The 23,721-nt window shown below is 36.1% G+C and overlaps 1 protein-coding gene across 5 annotated transcripts in view; it reads right to left on the bottom strand.

The window, feature by feature from the left end:
* Positions 1 to 22,382, bottom strand: part of RNPC3 (RNA binding region (RNP1, RRM) containing 3) — a 28,743-nt gene extending 6,361 nt beyond the window's left edge. For 4 of the 5 annotated variants that reach the window (XR_005197488.1, XM_017512960.2, XM_017512961.2 and 1 more), the window contains exons 1-13: positions 22,236 to 22,382; positions 21,780 to 22,077; positions 20,330 to 20,377; positions 16,424 to 16,542; positions 15,568 to 15,651; positions 15,031 to 15,142; positions 14,278 to 14,346; positions 12,996 to 13,138; positions 8,980 to 9,105; positions 6,513 to 6,664; positions 4,541 to 4,702; positions 3,372 to 3,466; positions 2,667 to 2,725 (exon numbers count right to left, since the gene is read on the bottom strand). Coding sequence is in view for 4 of the 5 variants with exons in the window: in XM_017512960.2 (XP_017368449.1) it covers positions 2,667 to 2,725; positions 3,372 to 3,466; positions 4,541 to 4,702; positions 6,513 to 6,664; positions 8,980 to 9,105; positions 12,996 to 13,138; positions 14,278 to 14,346; positions 15,031 to 15,142; positions 15,568 to 15,651; positions 16,424 to 16,542; positions 20,330 to 20,377; positions 21,780 to 21,971 (1,361 nt within the window). In the remaining variant the exon portion in view is untranslated. The remainder of the gene's footprint in view (positions 1 to 2,666; positions 2,726 to 3,371; positions 3,467 to 4,540; positions 4,703 to 6,512; positions 6,665 to 8,979; positions 9,106 to 12,995; positions 13,139 to 14,277; positions 14,347 to 15,030; positions 15,143 to 15,567; positions 15,652 to 16,423; positions 16,543 to 20,329; positions 20,378 to 21,779; positions 22,078 to 22,235) is intronic. The other variant, XM_017512962.2, reaches the window with a different exon arrangement.
* Positions 22,383 to 23,721: the final 1,339 nt, after the last annotated feature.

The following is a 23,721-nucleotide window of genomic DNA, read 5'->3' as shown; positions in this document are numbered from 1 at the left end:
CCAGTCTCAGGTATGTGTTCATCAGCAGTGTGAAAACAGAATAATAAACTGGTACCAATAGAGTGAGGCGCTGCTGAAAAGATACCCAAAAACGTGAAAGCAATTTTGGAACTGGGTAACAGGCAGATGTTGGGACAGTCTGGTGGGCTCAGAAGAAGACAAGAAAATGTGGGAAGGTTTGGAACTTCCTAGAGGCTTGTTGAATGGCTTTCACAAAATGCTTATAATGATACAGACAGTGACATGGACAGGCTGAGGTGGTCTCAGATGGAGATGCGGAACCCGTTGGGAACTGGAGCTAAAGGTGACTCGTTACATTTTAGCAAAGAGACTGGTGGCATTTTGCCCCTGCCCTAGAGATATGTGGAACTTTGAACTTCAGAGAAATGATTTAGAGGATCTGGTGGAAGAAATTTCTAAGCAGCAAAGCATTCAAGAGGTGACTTGGGTGTCCTTAAAGACACTCAGTTTTAAAAAGGAAACAGAGCATAAAAGTTAGGAAAATTTGCAGCTTGACAATGTTAGAAAAGAAAATCCCATTTTCTGTGGAGAAATTCGAGCCAGTTGCAGAAATTTGCATAAGTAACAATGAGCCCAATGTTAATTGCCAAGACAATGAGACAAATGTCTCTAGTGCATGTCATAGGTCTTCATGGCAGCTCCACCTATCACAGGCCTGAGGTCTAAGAGGAAAAAGTAATTTTCTGTGCTGGGCCCAGGGTCCCCATGTTGTGTGTAGCCTAGGGACTTGGTGCTCTGCCTCCCAGCCTCTCCAGCTGTGGCTGAAAATGGCCAACATAGAGCTTGGGTGGTGGCTGCAGAGGGTGCAAGCCTCAAGCCTTGGCAGCTCCCACATGGTGTTAAGCCTGCCAGTGCACAGATGCCAAGAGTTTGGATTTCAGAGGATATAGAGAAATGCCTGGATGTCCAGGCACAGTTTGCTGCAGGGTTGGGGCTCTCATAAGCCAGAGCAGTGCAGAAGGGAAATGTGGGTCTGAGGCCTCCACACAGAGTCCCTAATGGGGCACTGCCTAGTGCAACTGTGAGAGGAGGGCCACCATCCTCCAGACTCCAGAGTGGTAGATCCACTGACAACTTGCACCATGCCCCTGGAAAAGCCGCAGATACTCAATGCCAGCCCATGAAGCAACTGGGAGGGAGGCTGTCCCTGCAAAGCCACAGAAGTGGAGCTGCCCAAGGCCACGGGAACCCACCTCTTGCGTCAGTATGACTTGAACATGATATATGGAATCAAAGGAGATCATTTTGGAGCTTTAAGATTTGACCTCCCCATTGGATTCTGGACTTGCATGAGGCCTGTGGCCCCTTTGTTTTGGCCAATTTCTCTTATTTGGAAAGGCTGTATTTATACAATGCTTGTACCCCACTGTATCTAGGAAGTAATTAACTTGCTTTTGTTTTTTAGGCTCATAGGCAAAAGGGACTCGCCTTGTCTCAAATGAGACTTTGGATTGTGGGCTTTTGAGTTAATGTTGAAATGAGTTAAGACTTTGGATGACTGTTGGGAAGGCATAATTGGTTTTGAAATGTGAGGACATGAGATTTGGGAGGGGCGAGGGGTGGAATGATATGGTTTGGCTCTGTGTCCCCACCCAAATCTCATCTTGAATTTAACTCCCATAATTCCCATGTGTCCTGGGAGGAACCCTGTGGGAGGTGACAGAACTATAGGAGTGGATCTTTCTTGCCCTGTTCTCCTGGCAGTAAATGAGTCTTATGATCTGATGGTTTTTTAAAAAAAATAGGAGTTTGCTTGCACAAGATCTCTTTTTGCCTTCCGTCATCTACGTAAGATGTGACTTGCTCCTTCTTGCCTTCTGCCATGATTGTGAGGCTTCCCTGGCCACATGAAACTGTGAATTCTCCATTAAACCTCTTTCCTTTGTAAATTGCCCATTCTTGGGTATGTCTTTATCAGCAGTGTAAAAACGAACTAACACATTAGCTTTTATAATATTTATAAATCACAACTCTCTCTTTTTCTTTCACAAAACTGGAAGCCTTGCTAATACAGTTCTTTTAAAAGATGACAATTTACTGTCAGAGTAAGAATCTAAATACTTTTGCTTCATTGCTACATATTTCTGGAGGATTCATTAAAAGAATGGATTTCAAAGCATAGTCTTTACATCAGAAGACTCAGCATCATCCAGCAGCTTTTTAGAAACACAAATTCATGAGTCCTATCCACGAAACCTAGAAAATCAGACTCTCTGCAGAGGGGCCTAGAAAACTGTTTTGCCAGGCTCTCCAGGTGATACTTGTGCAATGTTACAAGAGAACCACGGATTTAGAGATTAGGGTCAGAATGTATCACAAGGCCTGTTTCTGTAAAGAGCTTTATTAGAACATGGCCATGAATATTTGTTCAGGTTTTATTTATGGCTGCCTTCAAATACAACTACAAAATCGAGTAGTTCCAACAGACACAGTATGGTCTGCAATAAGATAAAAATATTAAAATTTTGCTATCTGCCCATTTACAGAAAAAGTTTGTCAACTCCTATTTTAGACATCTAAAAGATTATTCTAGACCAACTTTTGCAAATAATTTTTTATCTCTAAAAAGAAAATGCTGGGATTAAAACAGTGGTAAATTTGTAACAGATAAAAAGAAAACAATATTATATTTTACTGTCACTTACATGATCCGCTGTGTTTCTGATGAAAAGTCAACATATCTTCCAAAAATATATTTAAGGTCCTAGAATTTCAATAAGTAAAAGACAAATAACAAAGCCAGGGAAAATAACTGCTAATCAATCAATCAATCAATCAATACATCAATAGAAGAGGTCATACGGGACTAAAGTAGGCTTTAATCTAATGTGTCTGTTGGCCTTTCTAAAGGGGAAATTTGGACATAGATACATACGGAGTACGCTATGTGAAAAGAAAGTCAGAAATTGTGGTGATGTTGCCACAAGCCAAGGAAGGTCAAAGACTGCCAGATTCGGCATAATAGCAGAAGCTATGGGAGAGGCACAGAACAGATCCTTCCCTCCCAACCCTCAGAATGAATCAATTCTGCCATACTTTTGACTTCAGTTTGCCTCCAGAACTGTGAGACAATACACCTTTGTGTTTCAGCCACTTGGCTTGTGGTACTTTGTTATGGCAGCTCTAAGAAATTAATACCCCAAACTCTGTCTCAGTATTTACTGTCAGCGAAGTCAAGCTATGAGAGTATTATTTTAATAAAAAATTAACCTGAAAATAGTAAACAATAATTTGTCATGCCCTGAAGCACAGTAAAAAACATTCTTAGAGGTAGTTTCACCAGACTTTAACATATCAAGTATAAAACCTTAAAATTATTTTCATTTACGTGAAAAAAAAATTATACCTACCTTTTCTTGAACATGTTTAGCTAAATTCTTTACATAAATTCTACAGTTTGGTTCACCAGGTTCATAACTTCTGAAAACTGAAAGTGTTTCCATTTCTTATTAAGAAACAAAAAAACAAAAATATAAAATTAAAATATTTTAGCCAAGTTTTTAAAGAGAATTATAATATTCAAATACAACTGTTAAATAGACAAAACAAGCTTTATGAAAGTGTTAAAACCATAAAATTAGTAACAATATTACAAATGAGTTTAAATATACTCACTGAAAATCTGAACTGATTATATATAAAAAAAATTAACTTTTGATTTAAAAATTTCAGGCATCTAGAATAACTAAACTAAAATTTGTCCAATAAACTATCTACTATTAATTGTCCATTAAGATGAGTCATGTTATAAAAAAGAGTAAAGCATATATGTTATCAATTGATTTGGGTAATTATTTTGCCTAAAGTGAATTTTCCCAACCATCAGCCATCTCCATATTTAAATGCAAGAATGAACTAAACACAGTATCAGGCATTTCGGATGAACCATGGCCCCAGAACCCCTGTACACCTCCTCCCATTTAATGTCAGTAATCTGTTCCAGAAAACTAAGATAGATGTTTTGTATAAAAATCCTAGTTGGAGGTCTATTTCCATTTACTATACAGAAAATTACACATCAATCTAAAGCCTCTAAATATTTTCTGACAATGTACTAAAACAGTGAAAGTCTTTGGGAAGTAGAAAACTATCATGTGAGAACATAAAATACTAAATCATAGATTTCTAATCATCATTTGTTTTTGAAATAATTGGTTTGTATATATCTCACACACAGTATTTGTTGACAGTCTATCAGCTACATTTGGAATATGTAACTCCAGACCTGTAGGACACAGTGACTTGACTTAAATGCCACATAAAAGTTTTAGGAATGAAAGCAACAATTTTTCCCAAATATAAACTAGAAACAGTATATGAAAAGGAAAGTCTCCCCCTCCACCATTAAGTATGAGTATTTAAAAAAAAAAAAAAAATAGAAGAGGTGATGACAAACATTAACTGGAAAGATTTAAAGTATGTGTCTTAAATTAAGGTAAATGACATGACAGATTGTTTTTTCTGTAGAATCAAAGATATGTAAAATGGAACATGTGCTTAGTTTATTCCATGACATTACCTTCTCTAGAAATTCTGCCCTTTTCCAATTCCCTTCTAGAAATACATTCTGATGGCATTTCATCAGAGTCTTCTTTAATTTCCTCTGTGATGTTCAAATTAGGTTTGGGGAAGATTTTTCCGAATCCTATATTGGATGCATCAACTTCAGTAGCAGGTATATCTAAGAATTCAAAGTTAACATTAGCCATTAAGAATCTCTCCTTTAAAACCAGTTTTTGGGTTCCCTCCTCCTATTTTATATTTAGTAATACACCTTTTGGCACAAATTCTTTGGTGTTTTTCAATATACTGAAAGATGCATATGCAAATTTTTTCTATAAAGCTCCAAATAGTAAAAAAATTGTGTTAGGCCAGGAGTGGTGGCTCACACTTGTAATCCCAGCACTTTGGAAGGCTGCGGTGGGGTGGGGGGAATCTGAGTTTGCGAGTTCAAAACCAGCCCGAGCAACATGGAGAAACCTCGTCTCTACTAAAAATACAAAATTAGCCAGGCGTGGTGGCCTATGCCTGTAATCCCAGCTACTTGGGAGGCTGAGGCAGGACAATCGCTTGAACCCGGGAGGTGGAAGTTGAGGTGAGAAGAGATCATGCCATTGCACACCAGCCTGGGCAACATGTGAAACTCTGTCTCAAAAAAAAAAAAAATTATGTTAAAGGGTGACTAGCCATGATGTAAGAAAAATTTATAAAAAGAAAAATGTTAAATAAAACATCAAAAAATGGAGCTATCTGAAAAGGCACTAAAAAAAGCACCACATTCTCACTCACCATGCAAAACAGGAATTAAAACTAGTCAGCTTTTCACTCACTATGTTTGCAATACTTACTAGAATTCTATCCTATATTCACAAAAGTGCTCAAAGATATATGTACAAATACATATTCCAGTAATTTCTGTAATAGTAAAAGAATGGAAACAACCCTCAACTTCTATGAAAAAGGCATAATAAAATATTGATAAAATTATATTAAGGGCTATTATACAGCCAAAAAAAAGTAAAGTATATAAGTTTATATTCTGACATAGTAAGCTACCCCTAACTAGATTGTAAAGATCAAAAGCGAGAACATGCCAAACTTGTCCATGGAGCCCACTAGATAACAAACCTTCAACACGTCACTACTCAGTGAATCACGAATATCATCAAAATATAACATTCATTTAAAAAAATAAGAGAAAAATGTGTTTACACATGTACAGGATAAGGTCTAGAAGGATACATACACATGCACACACCAAATTGCTAACAGTATTTGCCTTTAAGTAGTAGGACAGAGGAGAGGGAGGTTTGAGGTGTTGACATTTTAACAATTTTACCTTCTGTTTTGGTTACATTTCTATCAACTTGTATTATTTCAGAAATTTCAAAATAAAGACTTAAAGAACACCAATATAATATCAAATTCATGGTTAAAACAAGCAAAAAAGAATTCTATAATTTCAACACATTGTTTTCAAACTTAAGAATAGCGTTCTTGGCAAACAATCTTTCATGACTTTTGGATTAAATAAATAAATATATATATATATATATATATATATATATATATATATTTTTTTTTTTTCATTAAGTCTACAACTCATAAAAGTCAGACTGCTTGTTTTCTAACCAATAACATTAATACAATTACACTAATAAAACCATAGGCCACCACCTGAAACAAGCAAGGAAAAACTCAGTAACAGAAACTCTGTTTTATTTTTAGTGTAAATATCAGCAAAAAACCACTAAATTTCATTCTAGAGGTCATTACTAGCAAAGGGCAACAGTGATGATCTCACCATTTACTATCAATTTCTGTTATATAAAAAAGTTGAAAGTGGATACTATTCCATGATTTTGAGGAAGAACTCATTGCATATTTTAAATATAGTTGACAAACACTAAAATAGAAAAATATTACATGTAAAACTTAATTGTAACACAAAAAGTATTTCATTTCAGCTTTTGAAAGAAGATTAACCTTACCATGATCTTTTTCCTCACAATTTTGTTCCTTCTCTAAATCTTTCTTAAATGCAGCTGGCATGTCAGTAGATATATGGAATTCAATTCTTTTATTACCTACAGGTTGTGGTTGGTCAAATACGTCTGAAGGTAACAGCACTGGATGTAAACTGCTATTTAAAAACAATCACAGCATTAGTTTGTAAGTGCAAATAAAATCCTGTGTAAAGTATTATTTCAAATTTACTTTAAATTTAACAAGTTAACACTGACAAAAGATTCATACTTTTGGTATTTAATAAAGTGAGTGACTCAGATTTAATAGTTTAATAAACTTCAGTGATCTCCTATAGGTACTACTAAATTATTAATTTACACATAAAAATTTTGAGGTTCAGGGATGTTAATATTTTGTATAAAGTCATTCTGTAAATGACAGAGAAGGGAATTGATGACTACTGGTTCTAAACCACAGGATATTTACCAATATGCAAAATAGCGCATTCTATGTTTGATACTTTAAACATATCTATGTCAGTTAACACAGTTAACACTAGACTTTGATGACTTTTGTATGAAAATGTAATGTAAAATATCTTGATAACTCTTTATATGGATTATATGAAATAATATTTTGAATATAATGAATTAAATATTAATAAGTTATATTATCAATATTAATTTCATCTGTTTCTTTTCATGGTTTTAATGTGAGTACTGACAATTTTAATGTGGCTCATACCAATTTCTATTGTTCAGCATCACTATAGAAATTCAAAGAGAAAAAAGAGTAATACATTTCAAATCAAACATGTATATAACAAATATCATTTTACTGGCAAGTTCTGGACTATAAAAAGTGTCCAAAACACAATGGAAAGGTAACTTCTATCTGCTAACATTCTTGCATAACTATGGCCTGACTCTTACCCCAAATCTGCAAATTCCCTAGGAAGTTTAAGATAAAGTAGTCCAAAAGGAATTCTTAATTTTTTAAAATATCAATGACATTCCAATGGCTTCTTCAATAAATTCAAACTCCATAGCCTAATACTTAGGGCAGGTTTCACATCCTTCTAGCTTTCCCTTTCATTGTTTGTATTCCTATTCAATAAATTTTCCTAACTCTGGGAACTTTCCTTTTATTATTCCATTCACATGGGATACAGTTTCCCCACCTAATTTTGCCTCTCCTTCTTAAAAGGCCAGCACAAATGTCTCCTCTCTCATAACTTTCACAAATTTCCCAAATGGCTGTTACTTCTCTTTTCTCAGAACCTTTTAGTTCTGAGTTTATACTTCCTATGTCATGTATTATACTCGCTAATGCAATAATCATCTGTTCATATGGCTTATGGTCCTTAAGACTATTAACTCCATGTTTGAAAAGACAGCATTACACTTTAGAAGAATGTTCAAATTACACACAATATTTAGCAGAGAACCTTACCACACATTCAATAAATATTTAAAGGCATTCTGGTGGGTTCTGTGTGCCAAGTAAAGATAATGTGAATTTTTATCTGGTGGGTGCCTTTCAAGTAAAAAACGTTTGCTACCAGGTGATGGAGTTAAGAGAAACTAAATAATCGTATATAAACACACTGGTGTTTATATTAGTGACAGTGATGTCACTAACAAAACTGTAAATGCATGAGGAAAAAGTGGTAAAAGAAAAGTAAATGAATTTTGTTTTAGATAATATCTTAAGGGCCTATAAGATATTCTCAGTCTGCAGATAAGAAGCTGGAAACAAATACATGAAGGCTTAGGGTAGAGGTTACATCTGGAGAGAGAGATTTGGCAGCCAGAGCAATATAGCCAGACCTTGTCTCTAAAAAAATTTTTAAAAATTAGCCAGGCATAGTGGCACATGTCTGTGGTCCTAGTCAGTCAGGAGGCTAAGCCAGGAGGAAAGCTTGAGCCTAGGAGGTTGAGGCTACAGTGAGCTTTGATCATGCCACTGTGATCATGCCACTGCGATCACGCCTGGGTTACAGAGGGAGACCACATCTTAAAAAGAGAGAGAGAGAGAGAGAGAGAGAGAGAGAGATTTGGTACTGCAATAAGTGAAATCATGAAAACCAAATTAACAAGAAATATAAATTTATGAACAAAAGACAACCATGGACAGAGGCTTACAGAATTTTTTAAAAAATAAGAAGGTGGGTGGGGGAAAAGAGTTAGAGAAAAAGAGAAAGAAATGACTCAAGTAAAAATGGGGGAGAGGTAGTAAGAAGGGAGATAAAAAAGAGGACAGTAAAGTAAAATTAAAAGTGGAATATTCTGAGACCTGAGGTAGTCAACAGTACCAAACACTGGTCAACTGTGAGAGAATTATGAATACTTGTAAATTTGGCAAATAGGAAGCCAATCTTAAACCAAAAACACTGACAGGAAACAAATGTCAGATTGAAGAATGATGTGAATTAAGCAAGTAAACAAAGTACATCCAGAAACCCTGGTTTCACAATTCAAATAAAATTACCTGTGTGAAGGACACAAAGCCGTATTCAACATATCCTTTATTTTTCTCTTTTTCCTTACATGGCGTTGCTTTATTGTTTTGGGTCTTTTGGGCTGAAGATTTGCTAGTTCCATTAGTTTGTTCATTCTACAATGAGGGACGATAAATAAAATTTCCTTATCTAGAAGCATAGCTATATACCACTGTTTCTATTACATTTAAATTTGTATTTGGTGTATAATTTAAATTATAAAATGATTTACTTACATCAAGTTTACTTATATAGAATAATATTAATTCAGAGATAATCAATTTGATAAAACCTAAAATTCTAAATTGCCTTGCTAAGCTTTCATCTTACTTTAAAAAAATTCAAAAGACTTAATTACATGTTATTAACTTTTTAAATGTATGTTTCATCATAAGCAGCTGCCCAAATAAAATGACTGGACTTCATGCCAAACAGATGTAAAAGATACAATAGCAAAATCTATAAAATATTAATGTTCTTAAATCATTTTGATTCATATCCTAATTATTAAACAGTGCCTGGACTAAATTATGTCATTTAAAAGCATTTCGTGCATAACTGTTGTAAGTCAGTCATTATACAAACAAAGTAACTTAAAGCACTTGAGAACAGTTTTCAAATACTGTACTATGCTCTGAAGTAGTTTCAGCAAGTGACAACACCTTGCACCTAGCTTTTCTCCATTAAGAGTGTAAATATTTAATATTAAGCACAGATCTTATCTAGGCATTTTTGTATCATTTACAGAGCAGGAACTCAGAAACCGCTAGTCCCAGCTCTACTTCTCAAGTTTACATTTGTAAAATTTGAAAGCAAAATAAATATATGTACACAATAAAATATGAAGAGAGGAAGGAGGGTATTGTTAAAATAAGCTTTAAACTTTTTCACTGTGTGAAAAAAATGAAAACATACACTATAAATTTTTAAACTGTATTAAAAAACCATGGTTACCAAAAACTTTACGAAAAAATTTAGTTATTCAAACAATGTGTATGTCTAATTTATAAATTGCTGACCCAAAGTACACCAAGCCTCTACAACAGTGCCAGGTATATATTCAGTAATCAATAATTAGTTGCTGAATAAATGAATAGTACAGGTTGAGCATTCCTTATCCAAAAAATGATTGGAACCAGAGGTATATCAGATTTTGGAATATTTCCATATACATTATGAGATCTCTTGAGGATGAGACAAAAGTTTAAACACGAAATTCATTTACGTTTCATATAAAACTTATGCACAAAAAACTGAAGGTAATTCTTTTTTTTTTTTTTTTTTTTGAGACGGAGTTTCACTCTTGTTACCCACGCTGGAGTGCAATGGCCCGATCTCGGCTCACTGCAACCTCCGCCTCCTGGGTTCAGGCAATTCTCCTGCCTCAGCCTCCTGAGTAGCTGGGATTACAAGCACGCGCCACCATGCCCAGCTAATTTTTTGTATTTTTAGTAGAGACGGGGTTTCACCATGTTGACCAGGATGGTCTCGATCTCTTGACCTCGTGATCCACCCGCCTCGGCCTCCCAAAGTGCTGGGATTACAGGCGTGAGCCACCGCGCCCTGCCGGTAATTCTTAATAATGTACATGAAACAAAGTTTGTAAACATGGAAACATCAAAAAGCAAAAGTGTTGGCTGGACACGGTGGCTCATGCCTACAATTCCAGCACTTTGGGAGGGCAAGAAGGGTGGATCACTTGAGACAAGCCTGTGCAACATGGTGAAACCCTATCTCTACAAAAATACAAAAAATATTAACCAGGCATGGTGGCACAAAGCTTGTAGTCCCAGCTATTGGGACTGATGTGGGAAGATCACTTGAGCTCAGGAGACTGAGGACGTAGTAAGCCAGGATTGCACCACTGCACTCCGGTTAGGGCAACAGAGTAAGGCCCTGTCTTAAAAAGAAAACAGAAACAAAGAAAACAAGCAAAGATATCACTAAGCCAGCCAAATGTGGTATCATACTGCTACTTAAAAAATTTCAGACTTTGAAGCATTTTGGATTTCAGATTTAGTTTAGAGATACTCTAAATATTTTACTTTAGAGATACTCAAAAATACTACATGATTTTTGTTTTATTTAGGTCTTGTTACATTTCCTGAAGAGAATAGAAAAGCATGAAACTAGAGCTTGGTATATGCAAAGGCTATGTTCTCTCTCATGACTCAAGATGAATTACTGGCAGAATTCCACACTAAATCCTTTAATGGAAACCTAAGTAAACAAACAAAAGGTTTGGCCAGTTTATTATAGCATTTCTAATTACTATCATTATTTTTATAAAGACAGGGAAGTTCAGAGTTTAAGTAATTAACCAAAAGTTAACACGCTATACTATTCTGTTTTTTAGCAACAAGTTAAAGTAACCATCTATCAGGAACTGCCAGCTTCCTTAAATGCCTCTGTTCAAGACAGATACCCTAATCATTCCAATTTTGTAGTTTCAATCCTACCTACACTTCGATTAGAAAGAGAATACATTGTACATTGTACCACTACTTAGGTGGTCAATTAGTGACAGTCAAATTGCTGCTGATGGTTTGTTCACGTTGCTCAGTCTCTGCTTGGGTTCTGCCTCATGCTAACCACTCACACCTCCTATATACCCCTTCTTCCGTGCATAGTCACCTAAGATTTTGATCATTTTCCCTTAACAATCTTGTAGACAGGGGTTGACAAACTATAGTTCAATGACCAAATCCAGCTAGCTGCCTGTTTTTATAAATAAAGTCTAGTTGGAACAAGGCCACACCAACTAATTAGGCATTATCCATGGATTCTTTCCTATTGTAAGAACAAAACTGAGTAGTCACAACAGAGACCACATGACTCACAAAGTCAAAAATAATTTACTCTTTGGACCTATAAAGAAACTGTTTTGTAATTCCTGTACTAAGCTAGGTTGTGGATTAAACACATGAACATTATCAACGTACTATTCTTATCATAATCATTAAATAAAATACATAGATTGTCAAAAAGTACCAATAAAAATAAGCTGCAGTAGTTACTATGAATAGTTTTGTATAAAATTCTAAAGAATTACTCTAGAAATTATTCTGAGGTAAATAGAGTCCAGAAGAATAAGCATCTGTCAAAACATGAACATGACTGATGTTTATTATTTACAATAGTTACATTCTAAGGTTACCATAAACATTAAATTAGTGAATACTGAACCACTGTCCCTAGGAAAATTCAGGGTTAGGTTCCTGGCAGCCTCTGTTTACAATATCTTGTCATCTGATCAATACATTACCTTGTTTAATATGTATTTATGTCTAAAAATACCTTACTTAATATACACTGTTGATTCATCAAAATCAAACTCAGTCAATACCACCATAACTCTGGACTGAAAGAAAGCTACGTATTTTCTCTGTCAGGCCCAACACAGCCTTCTTCAGCTTAAGAACACTAAAAAGCACTCCAACACCATGTTCAGGGGCCATTTTTTAAAAAAAAGGGTCACAACAAAAAACTCAAAAATGTGAAAAAAGATAGTGCTGAATAGGCCATGAAAAGAATACTTGTTTGTAGTATGAAAACTCAAACAAGAAGGCAGAGGATCTCTTCATTTGACTTCATCTGGGAACCTGTGTGTTGGTTGACTCAAATTTTTCACCACATGGCACAATGTCCATTCTCACAAAAGACGTTAAAAAGCATGTCAATTACTGATTTTGGAGTCACAAATTTTAGCAACTAGGCAAATCTGCAAATATGGAATCCACAAATAAGGTTCAAATGTACTTTATAATACCATAATCATTAATCTAAAAAATTATGCATAATCCAAAAATTTTCACTTAGGTCTTGGTATCTATTCTCAGGTCTTAGTTTATAGCTACTACATGTGCTTGAGGGGCTGGGAGGTTGAGACAAATTCTCATCGCCCAAAATTATGAAGCATTATATACACAAAATCTAGGGAGAACAAGAGTCTCTTTCTCATATTCTATGTTTCCTGGAAACTAAACAAATATTTCACGATACAAACCTCTGTCGGTCCTCATCATCACTGCTTTCATATTCTGATTCTGCGCTAGATAATTCTTCATCCTCGTCTGGCAAAGGAGGTTCCTCAGGTGGTTGGGGAGATGTGGGTGGAAGAGGTGCATGCAATGGCATATAGTCTTCATACTAATTAAAAGAACAAAACAAAAAATACTATGGCAGTCTGATAAATTTATAGAACAAACCCCATTTGAATACTTGATTCTCATTTCTATTACATTTTTTAACACATTCTATACATGCTGAGGGAACACCTATTGTGACAGATCATTAGCTGATCACAAAATTTGTCTCTTCTTCTGTTACCCTCAGCTGAACTAAATTTTCAAACCTCCTCTGCAGTTCTGTTTCTTCCCTTGTAACTGAGTTATAGGCAGTGAAATGAGACCATTAAAAAGTCCCACATATAATTTTTCCTTCCTGATCTGTAGACAGTGTAGTAATGTCTTCATCAACCTGGGAAGGCACGTGGTGGAAACAAGTCAGGTGTTTTTCATGGCTCAGTAGTGCAAAATATCCCTGTGGTCTACTTTTGGAAAGGATCTGATATAACCAAAAATAAATTTTATTGTATTAAATGGCTAAGAATTTAAGTTTCATTTGTCAACAGCAGCCATTATAACCTTAATTAATACTCCAGCAATGTATCAACCAATGAGTAAGTGTTGGGATTACAAGGAAAAAAGAATCTTCAAGTTAATAGTACATACATTAGAAAAGCAGCAAATCCCAAACCAAATTCTCTTCTATTCATATAAAAACTCTCAAAGTATTAATAACTTTGCATTGCTATTATTTATAAATATACTAAGAGTACTATAGAAAAATAATAACTACAATTATTCAAGAGCAGGTGTAGCCTACTAACTAAATTACTGACAGATTTGCATAGTAAAGTCTGGCAAAAAATATCAGTGCCTTTTTTTCTTTTGCAAACAAAGCTCTATTTGTGACAAAACCAGAATAATGAAATCTTTAGGTAATTTAGCTAAGTGTAATTAACTTGTAAGATGGCACAATGGTTTGGGTCAAAAAACTTAACATACTAGATGACATGATAGCCTTTATTGCCAAAAGCATATCTTCCATATTCTGGCTTTTCCTCACTTTCAGTTCCCAGTTCTACTATTATCTTCACATTACTTTATACACATTCCTTATTTTCAATGTACATCAGAGGTTGCTACAACACCCGTATAATTCAGCTTCAAAAATCCCATTCAGGAAGAGAAATTTTGACTTGAAAATTCTAAGAGCCTTCTTACCATGGGAGGTCGCGCAGTAATTGGTCCAAAAGGTGTGGGCAAATTCATTTTATTCATAAGATGAAGGACCTTAAAGTTGTAAAACATTTAAATTCACATATAAAATGGTTTAACTCACGTCTTGTATTTTAGGTACTAAAAAACTTTCAAATAATAGTATTTATTAATTTACTGTAAAGGAAGACCTGCCCATCTCTTGCCTTTATAATCTCTGCATAAGGTAAAACAAAGCGTGGGCATATCTCAGATCAACCTTCCTAAAATGTTTATCAATTCTACATGTTCAATTGTTCCCAATGCTAAGAATGTTATTTTCTTGCAATATAAAACCTACTATAATGATTTTGTATCTTTATCCCAATTATTGTAAAATTATTAAACAGAGAAATACAGTAAGGAATATAAATATCATCTATACTTTGTACTTCAAAAGAAAATTACTGCCAATATTTTTAAGCATTTGCTCAGGAGTCTACTATACATTTTCTTTTAAGAATCTCTATGTTAATACTGTATTCTAAAGTAATGGAGAGAATTACCACAAATTACATTTCCTAAACTAACTTCTGTTTATTAGTATTCACTTTTATCTTATAAAAGTGTTTACTTGAAAGTAGTAAATATTTCATTACATTTAAAATACTGTACCTGTCTGGAATTGGTCTGATTACTACTTTTATGAGAATCAGCATGAAAAATAAGGTATCAAGCTATACAAACAAGTAAATTGAGGAAAAATTGTATTCTACTTACCTGTACATAGAACTTAGGCACGCTTGCCAAAGCATTTACTATGTTTGCTAGGATTGCGCTGGAAGGTGGTGGGTACATATACTTGAGGCATGAATTTAAAGGAAAAGTCAGTCTATAAAATAAAAAATAAAATAAAAAACATTTAAAAGGCTTATGTTTTCATAATTTCCTATCAGTAACTAATTTTAGGTAACATGGTAACAAACACATTGCTCAAATGACACAGTACTATTAGATTTACCTTGTTCCTAAAAGATCCAAAGTACATTTAAAAAGAAACTTGCTTTCTGATTTCAGTGAAGAAAAATAAGGTACTGTATTTCTTAGCAGAGGCTTATCTTGTAGCTCTGAGATTTTAATAGATGCCTTCTCTGCACTGAATTCAGTGACAAACTAATAACTCAAAATGTTTATTCAACATATTAAAAATATATATGATATCAAATACCTTTGTTTTTAAAATTATCTTATTTGCAATATAAGATATTATAACACAGAACAACAGCAAAAGAACAAAAAGCAAATAAAAATGCTAACCCATGGTTTGGTGCAATTCCATTTTCTACTGTTAAATAACCCAGTTCTTTCTTTTCTTTATCATCTTCGACAGGGTCATCACACCTAGGACATACAGAATCAAAGTTGATCTTATCTTTCCAAAGAGTGAAAAACTGCACACAGTATTTCACAAGCAAACACCAATAAATGGAAAGGGAACTAAAATTAACCTTTACTGAATCCCTTCTGCATTATTATTACATTGAGCACTGCACATTTTCATTTACTCTTCAGAGCAAGCCTATGAAGATGGCATGGTAATTGTCACTGACCAAAACTAAAACTGAAGTTTACATGGTATAAAATAGTGGTGATCAAATGTCTTTAATATGTGTCATATTCTCTTGGAGAGCTTATTAAACTTCAGACATCTAGAGCATCTCCCCATCCCTTCCATCCCCAATTTAAGTTTCTGATTCAGTAAGACTGGGTTCAAGCTGTAGTTCCGCATTTTGATCAGGTTTCCAGTAGTGTAAAGCAAATTTGTGAAGGTGTAACTACCAAGAGTCGCGCTGGGGACCAAATGCCAGTCTTGATTTCATGACACTGACGAAGACTTTATGCTAGTTATTTTCCCTCCATTTGAGGTTGAGGATGAATTCATTTAAGCCCATCCCCTTCCCACTTTACACTGATTAACTTGTAATATTAAATCTGGTTCCTAACGCACAAATAGGAGCAAAAATAAAGATACTGTTTCACTGTACTAGATTTAACGAAAAAATCTGTCATTGTTCTTCCAAATATTTACTTGCTAGTCTAAAAACAATACAATAACTGTACAACTGATTAAAAAGCACTTTAAAAATGTTACAAGAATGTATTATCTGCATACCTTTTTTTTTTTTCAGAGCCTGAAGTGGGACACGGGGAGTGAACACGATCTTGCTCTTTTGCAAATTCAACGACTAAAGTATGACCTAAAAGTTTCAGCTGATGGAGTCTTGTCAATGCCTTCAGTTAAAAGAACAAGAGTAAATATTTTATAATTGTACGAAAAATGATTTGTTAGAGACCAGTTTTTATACTTTTTTTTTTTTTGCTAATGCTGTAAACATCTCCTTGACTATTTCCTAATTTACTTTTAAACGCAGGCTATCGAGCCTTTGTTACTAATTGAAGGACTAGTTCCTATAACTTAGCAAAACACAAATTTGGTTAAATCCCACTTTATGCCAACTCTGCTTATACCCAGGCAGCTGAAAATGGCTAGAAAACTTAACAAATTTTCCTGGCCTCAGTTTAAATTTGTAATAGCTACCACAAATCTCAGGGTGACCTTTAATGGTGCCACAAAATTACTTATTACAATCTCAGTCTACTTTTTCTACCAATATCTAAGAGAATATTTTGTACTTTCTCCTTGTTCCTTAACCTCACAATATTCGCCTGCATTCTGTTAGTCTAGCACCTTGTTTCCAACTTCGAGACAACTGAAGTGTTGACATGAGAATGTCAGACTCCCACTCTAACTCCCCATCTACCAGCATATGCAAGCACAAATTCTATGTTCCATCTGTCATCATCTATTAACTATCCACATGCCTATCTAAATCCAGCTGCTTGACTTACATACTAAATTCCAAGCTCTCATCTACTCAAGGGTCTTTATTTAGCTATGCTCTGGAAATGTGTACAGTGCGGGGGGTTGGGGGGTGTGGGAAACGAAAAACCAAACATTGTATGTTCTCACTCCTAAGTGGGAGCTAAGCTATGAGGGCCCAAAGACACAGAATGATACAATGGACTTTGGGGACTCGGAATAAAGTGCAGGAAGGGACTGAGGAATAAAAGACTTCACAATGGGTACACTGGATATTGTTTGAGTGATAGGTACATCAAAATCTCAGAAATCACGACTGAAGAATTTATTCATATAAGTTCTTTAAAAACCACCTGTTCCCCTCAAAACCTACTGGAATAAACAAAATAAGAAATGCTTGCTTCTATCTTCAAAATATATAAAGAATCTAACCACTGCTAACCACTACCATTGTGGTCAAGGCAACCATGATTTCCTGAGTGAATTACAATATTTTAACTGATTTCTCTGTTTCTACCTTTCTCTCCCTTCAGTCTAGTCACACAGCCAAAGCAATCCTTTGAAATATGTCAGATCATGTCACCCCTTTGTTCCAACAGCTCCCTATTTTAATCACAGTAATCTAGGTTCCTTACTATGATCTACATAATATAGATTCTATGACTTCTCTGACTTCAAATTCAATGATCGCTCCCACTGTGTCTACTTCAGTCACAGTGGCTTCCTTGAACAACATGACAGGCATGGTCACACCCTACAGACCCTGTTCCAGCTGTTCCTCTAATTTAAATGCACTTCTCCCACAAATTTCATTAGCTAACTTCTTTCACATCCTTCATGCTGTTGTTCAAATATAATCCTAACTACAGCCTGACCTCCCCACTTAGCACTCCTGATATTATTGCTCCACTTATCCTTTTTCCATAGCTTCTATCATCTTCTAAAATATTAAACAATTAAGTTTATTATTATCTGTCTCCCCTTTTGAGAATGTGAACTATAATGATCTCTGTTTTGTTCACACATATCCCAAAACCTAAAACAGCATCTAGCACATAGTAGGCACTTAATATTTTTGAACACATGAAACTACAAGCTTTAACCAGGGACCAATTCTGTGAAAGACAATTTTTCTACAGACTGGGGGAGGGGGAAGGAGATGGTTTCAAGATGAAACTGATTCACCTCGGATCATAATAAGGCATTAGTAAGATTCTCATAAAGAGCACGCAACCTAGATCCCTTGCATGTGCAGTTCACAACAGGGGCCAATCCACTGCTGATCTGACTGAGGGTGGAGCTCAGCAGACATGGAGAGTGGCTGTTAATACAGACGAAGCTTCCTCAGCCTGCTAGTCACCTCCTGCTGTGCCACCCAGTTCCTAACAGGCCACAGCTGGGTACCTGTCTGTGTCCCGGGGTTTGGGGATCCCTGCCTTACATCATCATACAAAGTTAGTTTTAATATTGCGATAATTTTCAAGACCCTAAATGAACTGTAGGCCTCTTCATGATCAGTGAAGCCTTGATTATCTCAATGGAGGTCATCTAACCTGACTTGCTCCATGTCCTCTCCTCCAAGTTATCCTTGACCTCAAACAATGTGTTTTTCATTACCATACTTTATTTATAACGTAATACGCTTTATTTTTAAGAAGTCTTTTTTTCCTGAAAAAAAAAATACATAACATTATAAAAGTACATATTAATATAATGTGAAAGCCCTCTGTAATCCTCCTCTCACAGCAAGATGTTTTTAACATTTTGGTGTATAGTTCTGCCATATTTTTTTCTGTACATATGCTGACATGTATAATACTAATTTCAAAAAATCTGAGGTTATATCATACACAATGTTTTGCAACTTTATTCATGTACTCTATCTGGGCTATCTTTCCTATTAGCACATACCATTTGACATCATTCTCAGACAATTGCAGTCCAGTATACGGATATAATGTGATTTAAGGCTTCTCTTCCTTTTATCAATCAGAATGTGGGTCATTTCTATTGTTTCATGCCAAAAAGACTTTAATAGATGTGTTCATGCCTCATTTTGTATCATCACAGGATTTCACCTTCTTAAAACAGGCTTCTCTTTGCATCAATGATGATTTTCGTTCTGGGGTCTCCTATTTGAACTGCTCCTTCCCATTCTCCTCTCCTAGTTTATGATCCTTTGGGCAATCACATTATTCATATGGCTGAAGAATCTTTCCATTTTTCACCCTGCCTCAGCTCTAGACTAATATTTTTAAGTATTTCTATAAAAGTAGCCCAATGACCCCTTCAAGTTAACAGATGACATGTGAATTCATTATATACCTTTGCAAACATCCTCTGGCTTCTCACGTCTGCTAATATAACAACCCAAATAACTCAATCCAAATATCCCAAACTATTCTCTCTCTCAACTCCTACATTATAAAACCTACAAACTAAATCTCTACTGAGTATATACATATACTTCTTCCTTTGTCTTCTTCCTGCCTTTTTCAGTTAGTTATTCTTGCCTTGGCTATTATAACAGCCTTCCATTTGGTCTCCTACCTCTAATGATTCTACACATCCATCCGTGATATAAACTATACCAGATATTTTTCACAGGCCCCATCATATTATGAGCCAGCTCCAAAGTCTCAAGTGTCCACCTACTAAACCAAACTCAATATCTCTCTCCCCGACTCAATCTATTTTACAAGTCCCATTTCCATGTCAACCCCTAGCTCCTGCTCCACTTATAACTTTCAATGACTCACAGCTTTATTTAGTGTTCCCCAAATCCAGAAGTCCCATCTCCCCTTGTTTTCTTCTGAAAAAATCCAATTAATCATTAGACTTCCAGCTAAAAGATCACTTCCTTTGTGAACGATTCCCTGGAATTTTAAAGAAATGTATATTCTCCTTTTAACACTTGAAACATCTTACCTTGTAATAGTCATAGAGGTATTTATCAATCTACATAATTTAGAAATTGTTATTTTAATTACATATGCAGTTAATTTTGCTTTATAATCTACTAATGGACTGAGCAAGATCTGCCAACTGACAAATCAAATGTAGACTGTTGGGAAAACTGTTGGAATAGAAGCGCTTTTGCTTCTTAAAAACCACAGTTTAACATTATCTCCTGTTTTGGAACCAAGATGGGATAACAGGGTATTGTTGACAACTTTAACAGTCAAAAAAAGGTCATACCTTTATAGCTGCTTTTTCATTAGGGAATGTGGCAAAAGCTGTATGTTTCTGAAATAGAGTTAAGGTACAAATTACTTCCAATATAATTTCAGCTTCTTATAAAGAAATCTGACATTTTACCAGTGGAGTGATGTGACATGTCAATAAAATCATGGGAAAGGATGAAAAATCAATACCATTTAACTGATTACTAATTTCAGTCCAGTGGTTTTCAACATTTTTGGGGGTCAGACTTCAAGGTGAAAGCTATGCAACCTCTATCATATAAAGGTGTGTCCACATACCTATTTTACACATGCAAATAGCTGAAAAGACCAAAAGTTTAAAGACCTCTGCTACGCAGAGGGTCACTTTTAAACAACTAAAAATTTACTTTCCCCATTTATGACAGACCTAAAGCTTTTAAACTTTCCTCTAGACAAAACAATGCAGTTTAAAAACATTCACCAACAGAGAAATCGTTCTTCAAGGTGCCTATCTCCTTTGTGCTTTAAATTTGTAGTAATGTTCGATGGGAGAAGTCTACTATTATATATAAATTATAAAGATTTAAAAAACCATCAGAAAAGAAACACAAGTCAAAAATAAAAGAATCACTATGCTAAGGAAGGGTTCAGGTCAATACTCATTAAATTGCTTTAATAACTATATTGCACATTCTAATTTTGTCTGATACACGATGACTTAATTAAACGTAAATTGGGCCATATACAATTTATTTTTGAATTTGCTGGTATAAATGACACTTGATCAAAATTGGCCTTTCTTTTAACTCAGTGACTCTCAATTTGGGGTGCATATTAACATTAAAATCACCTGGGGAAACTTTAAAACCACTGATGTCTTGCCCCATCGCTATTCCTGTTTTAATAAAGAGAAACCTAAAACATCTTTGGGTATAAAGCAATAGAAAGTAATTGTGGTAATTTCTCCATAGGAACTTTTAACAGTCCTAAAGAATTTTTCCCGTCGGGAAATTTTTATGAAAAGCTTCTCTGTCTAGCAGAAATCCTGTATTTAATCTACTCATCACCAACGTAGTTTCTCTTCTACTTTGAAGAGCGACTTAACATTGGCTTACAAATGAACCAGGACTTTAAAAAATTCCTTGATGCATTCGTAAGAGTACTCTAGGTCCAGGGGAAATAACCTTAAATTCAAAATAGTTGCGAGGCTCTCAGTATAAATCCAAAAAGGGAATACAAATAAGCTAATTTCCGTTCTTCTGCTTTGTCGTTCACACTTGACCTTTTTCGCAGTGCTATGACTAATCTAGACTCCAGCCGATTAAAACTCCACTTTTCAGAACAGATATTCCGATACAAAAGAGGTAGGATACGGAAGCTCCCATCACATAGTACGTCTTCCCCACTAGTTTCCTTCTTACTCCAGTCAGCGCTCCCCCTCCCACAGGCCTTCCCGGGAGACTCGGGGTGGGGCGCGCCCTTACCAGTCGCCCCTTATCTGACAGGACGCGCACCGACTGCGCCCCGAAGTACTTCAGCAAGTCCTCTTTCTCCTCAGCGGTCAGCTCAGCCGGCAGGTGCCTCACCAGAAGAGTTCGGTCGCCCCGAGGCGGGGAAACCGAGGAGGAGCTCGTGCATCCCCTTGATACTACAAGCGGCTGCTCGGGAGCTGCCATTTTCCTTCGAGAAGCGAAAACAAAACTCGTGGGACGAAGCCTCAGTCAAAACCGCAGCATCAACACAATGTGGGATAAATATTTTTTCCGTCTCGCGCTAAGGATTCTGGAAACCAGGAAATACGAGAAAGAAAATCACCTTCTCGCGAGAACTGTGCCACCGAAACGCCCCCAACCCTTCGGACACTTTTCTCGGGGAAGGGCGCGGTGCTAATGACGGGAAAACAAAATGATCTAAATTCCAGGTAGTTCCGAAAGACTTACAAGCAAAAATTGGCCCAGAGACGTGAGAGAGTTAACAGAAGTTGTCAATCAAAGAAGGAACCAGGAACCCCAGCCACAAGATGGGAGGAAGCTGGACACCCAAGGACAGCAGAACTCACGACTGCGCATGTGCGGGCTGGGACCGTCTCGGGGCGCTGCGCAAGGCGGGGCGGAGCAGGGCGCGGAGCGCGGCGCAAGGCGGGGCGGGGCGCAAGGCGGGGCGGGGCGCAAGGCGGGGCGGGGCGCTGAGCGCAATCTGGAGCTAACTTAATCCCTGGCCTAGCCAAAGTGAATTGGCCTAGCTAACGGAGAGAAGTTGGGTGTGGAAATATTGGGTGTGTTCTTATGGTCTTTGGATGGTAAAACCTAAAGATAGCCAATTCTTAAGTCAGATCATTAGGGACCGTGAGTCTCATTTTTGAGAGGAGAACTGTTTAAGGGGCAAAAAGTTGAGACTATCTTTCCTTGAATCAGTAGTGATTATGCAGACAATAGGACCCTGCCTGGGTTCATTTCACAGAAATGGCAGCCACTAGGAAGAGACAGCCTAATAAATAAATTATAGGGTGCCTCTGTGTGTGTGTGTAGATGTAGGTGTATGTACTCTTCTCCCCATTTTACAGCTAAGGACTCTGATGTAAAAAGAGGTTAAGTCACACAGCTAGAAAACAGAAGAACTAGGATTTGACCCCTGATGTTCTGACCTGGAGTCTACATTCTGATCCACTGTTCAGCCCCGATTCTGAATGGAGTGAGGTAGAGATCATCCCCAGAGGGTCAGAAATGTACCCTTCACACCATACAGAGAGGGCCTTGAGGATTTTTATTATAAAGAGAGGTTTTTATTCCAGATGTAGCTGCTACAGTCTGGAGAACCAGAATTCCTCTTACAGCTCTTTTTGCCACTGAAATAAATGTTAGAGATACAGTAGGAAGCAGTACACCAAAGATCTGCTGTCATCCAGCATTGGTTGGGGAAGAGGAGACGGACAGATATTAATGAAAACTAGAAGACAAGCACAAGAAGAACCTCGCCCCCCACACACATACCAAAATATCAGATAGGCAGAGCCAGACCATGTAGACCCTATAGGTTTGTTAGGAGCCCTATTTATTTGAAGAAAAATTATAAATTGACAGATTCTTTAAATAGGTGTGTATTGAGGGGAGAGAATCAAATTTTAGATATGAACATTTCTCTGGCTACAGTGTGAAAAATAGAAGAAGAAAGACCAGTTGGACTACTATAGAAGTCTGGAGAAAAACACTACCAAAAATAGTTTGGTGAAAGTAGACATGTAGAGAAGGAACTGAGTTGTTTTAGAAGTAGAATTGATAGAAACTTATAGTTGAAGAAGAGTAATCAAGGATGAATTCTTGATTTTTGTCTTAAGCTCCATATTATCCATCTGTAGATGATAATGCCATTTACTGAGTGTGAGAAAATTGACCAAAGTGTAGCTAGGTTAGAAACTGTAATGGGACA

Source organism: Cebus imitator, unplaced genomic scaffold, assembly GCF_001604975.1.
Source record: "Cebus imitator isolate Cc_AM_T3 unplaced genomic scaffold, Cebus_imitator-1.0 Scaffold483, whole genome shotgun sequence".
In the NCBI taxonomy this organism is placed as follows: Eukaryota; Metazoa; Chordata; class Mammalia; order Primates; family Cebidae; genus Cebus; species Cebus imitator.
This window is presented reverse-complemented; position numbering and strand designations above follow the sequence as displayed.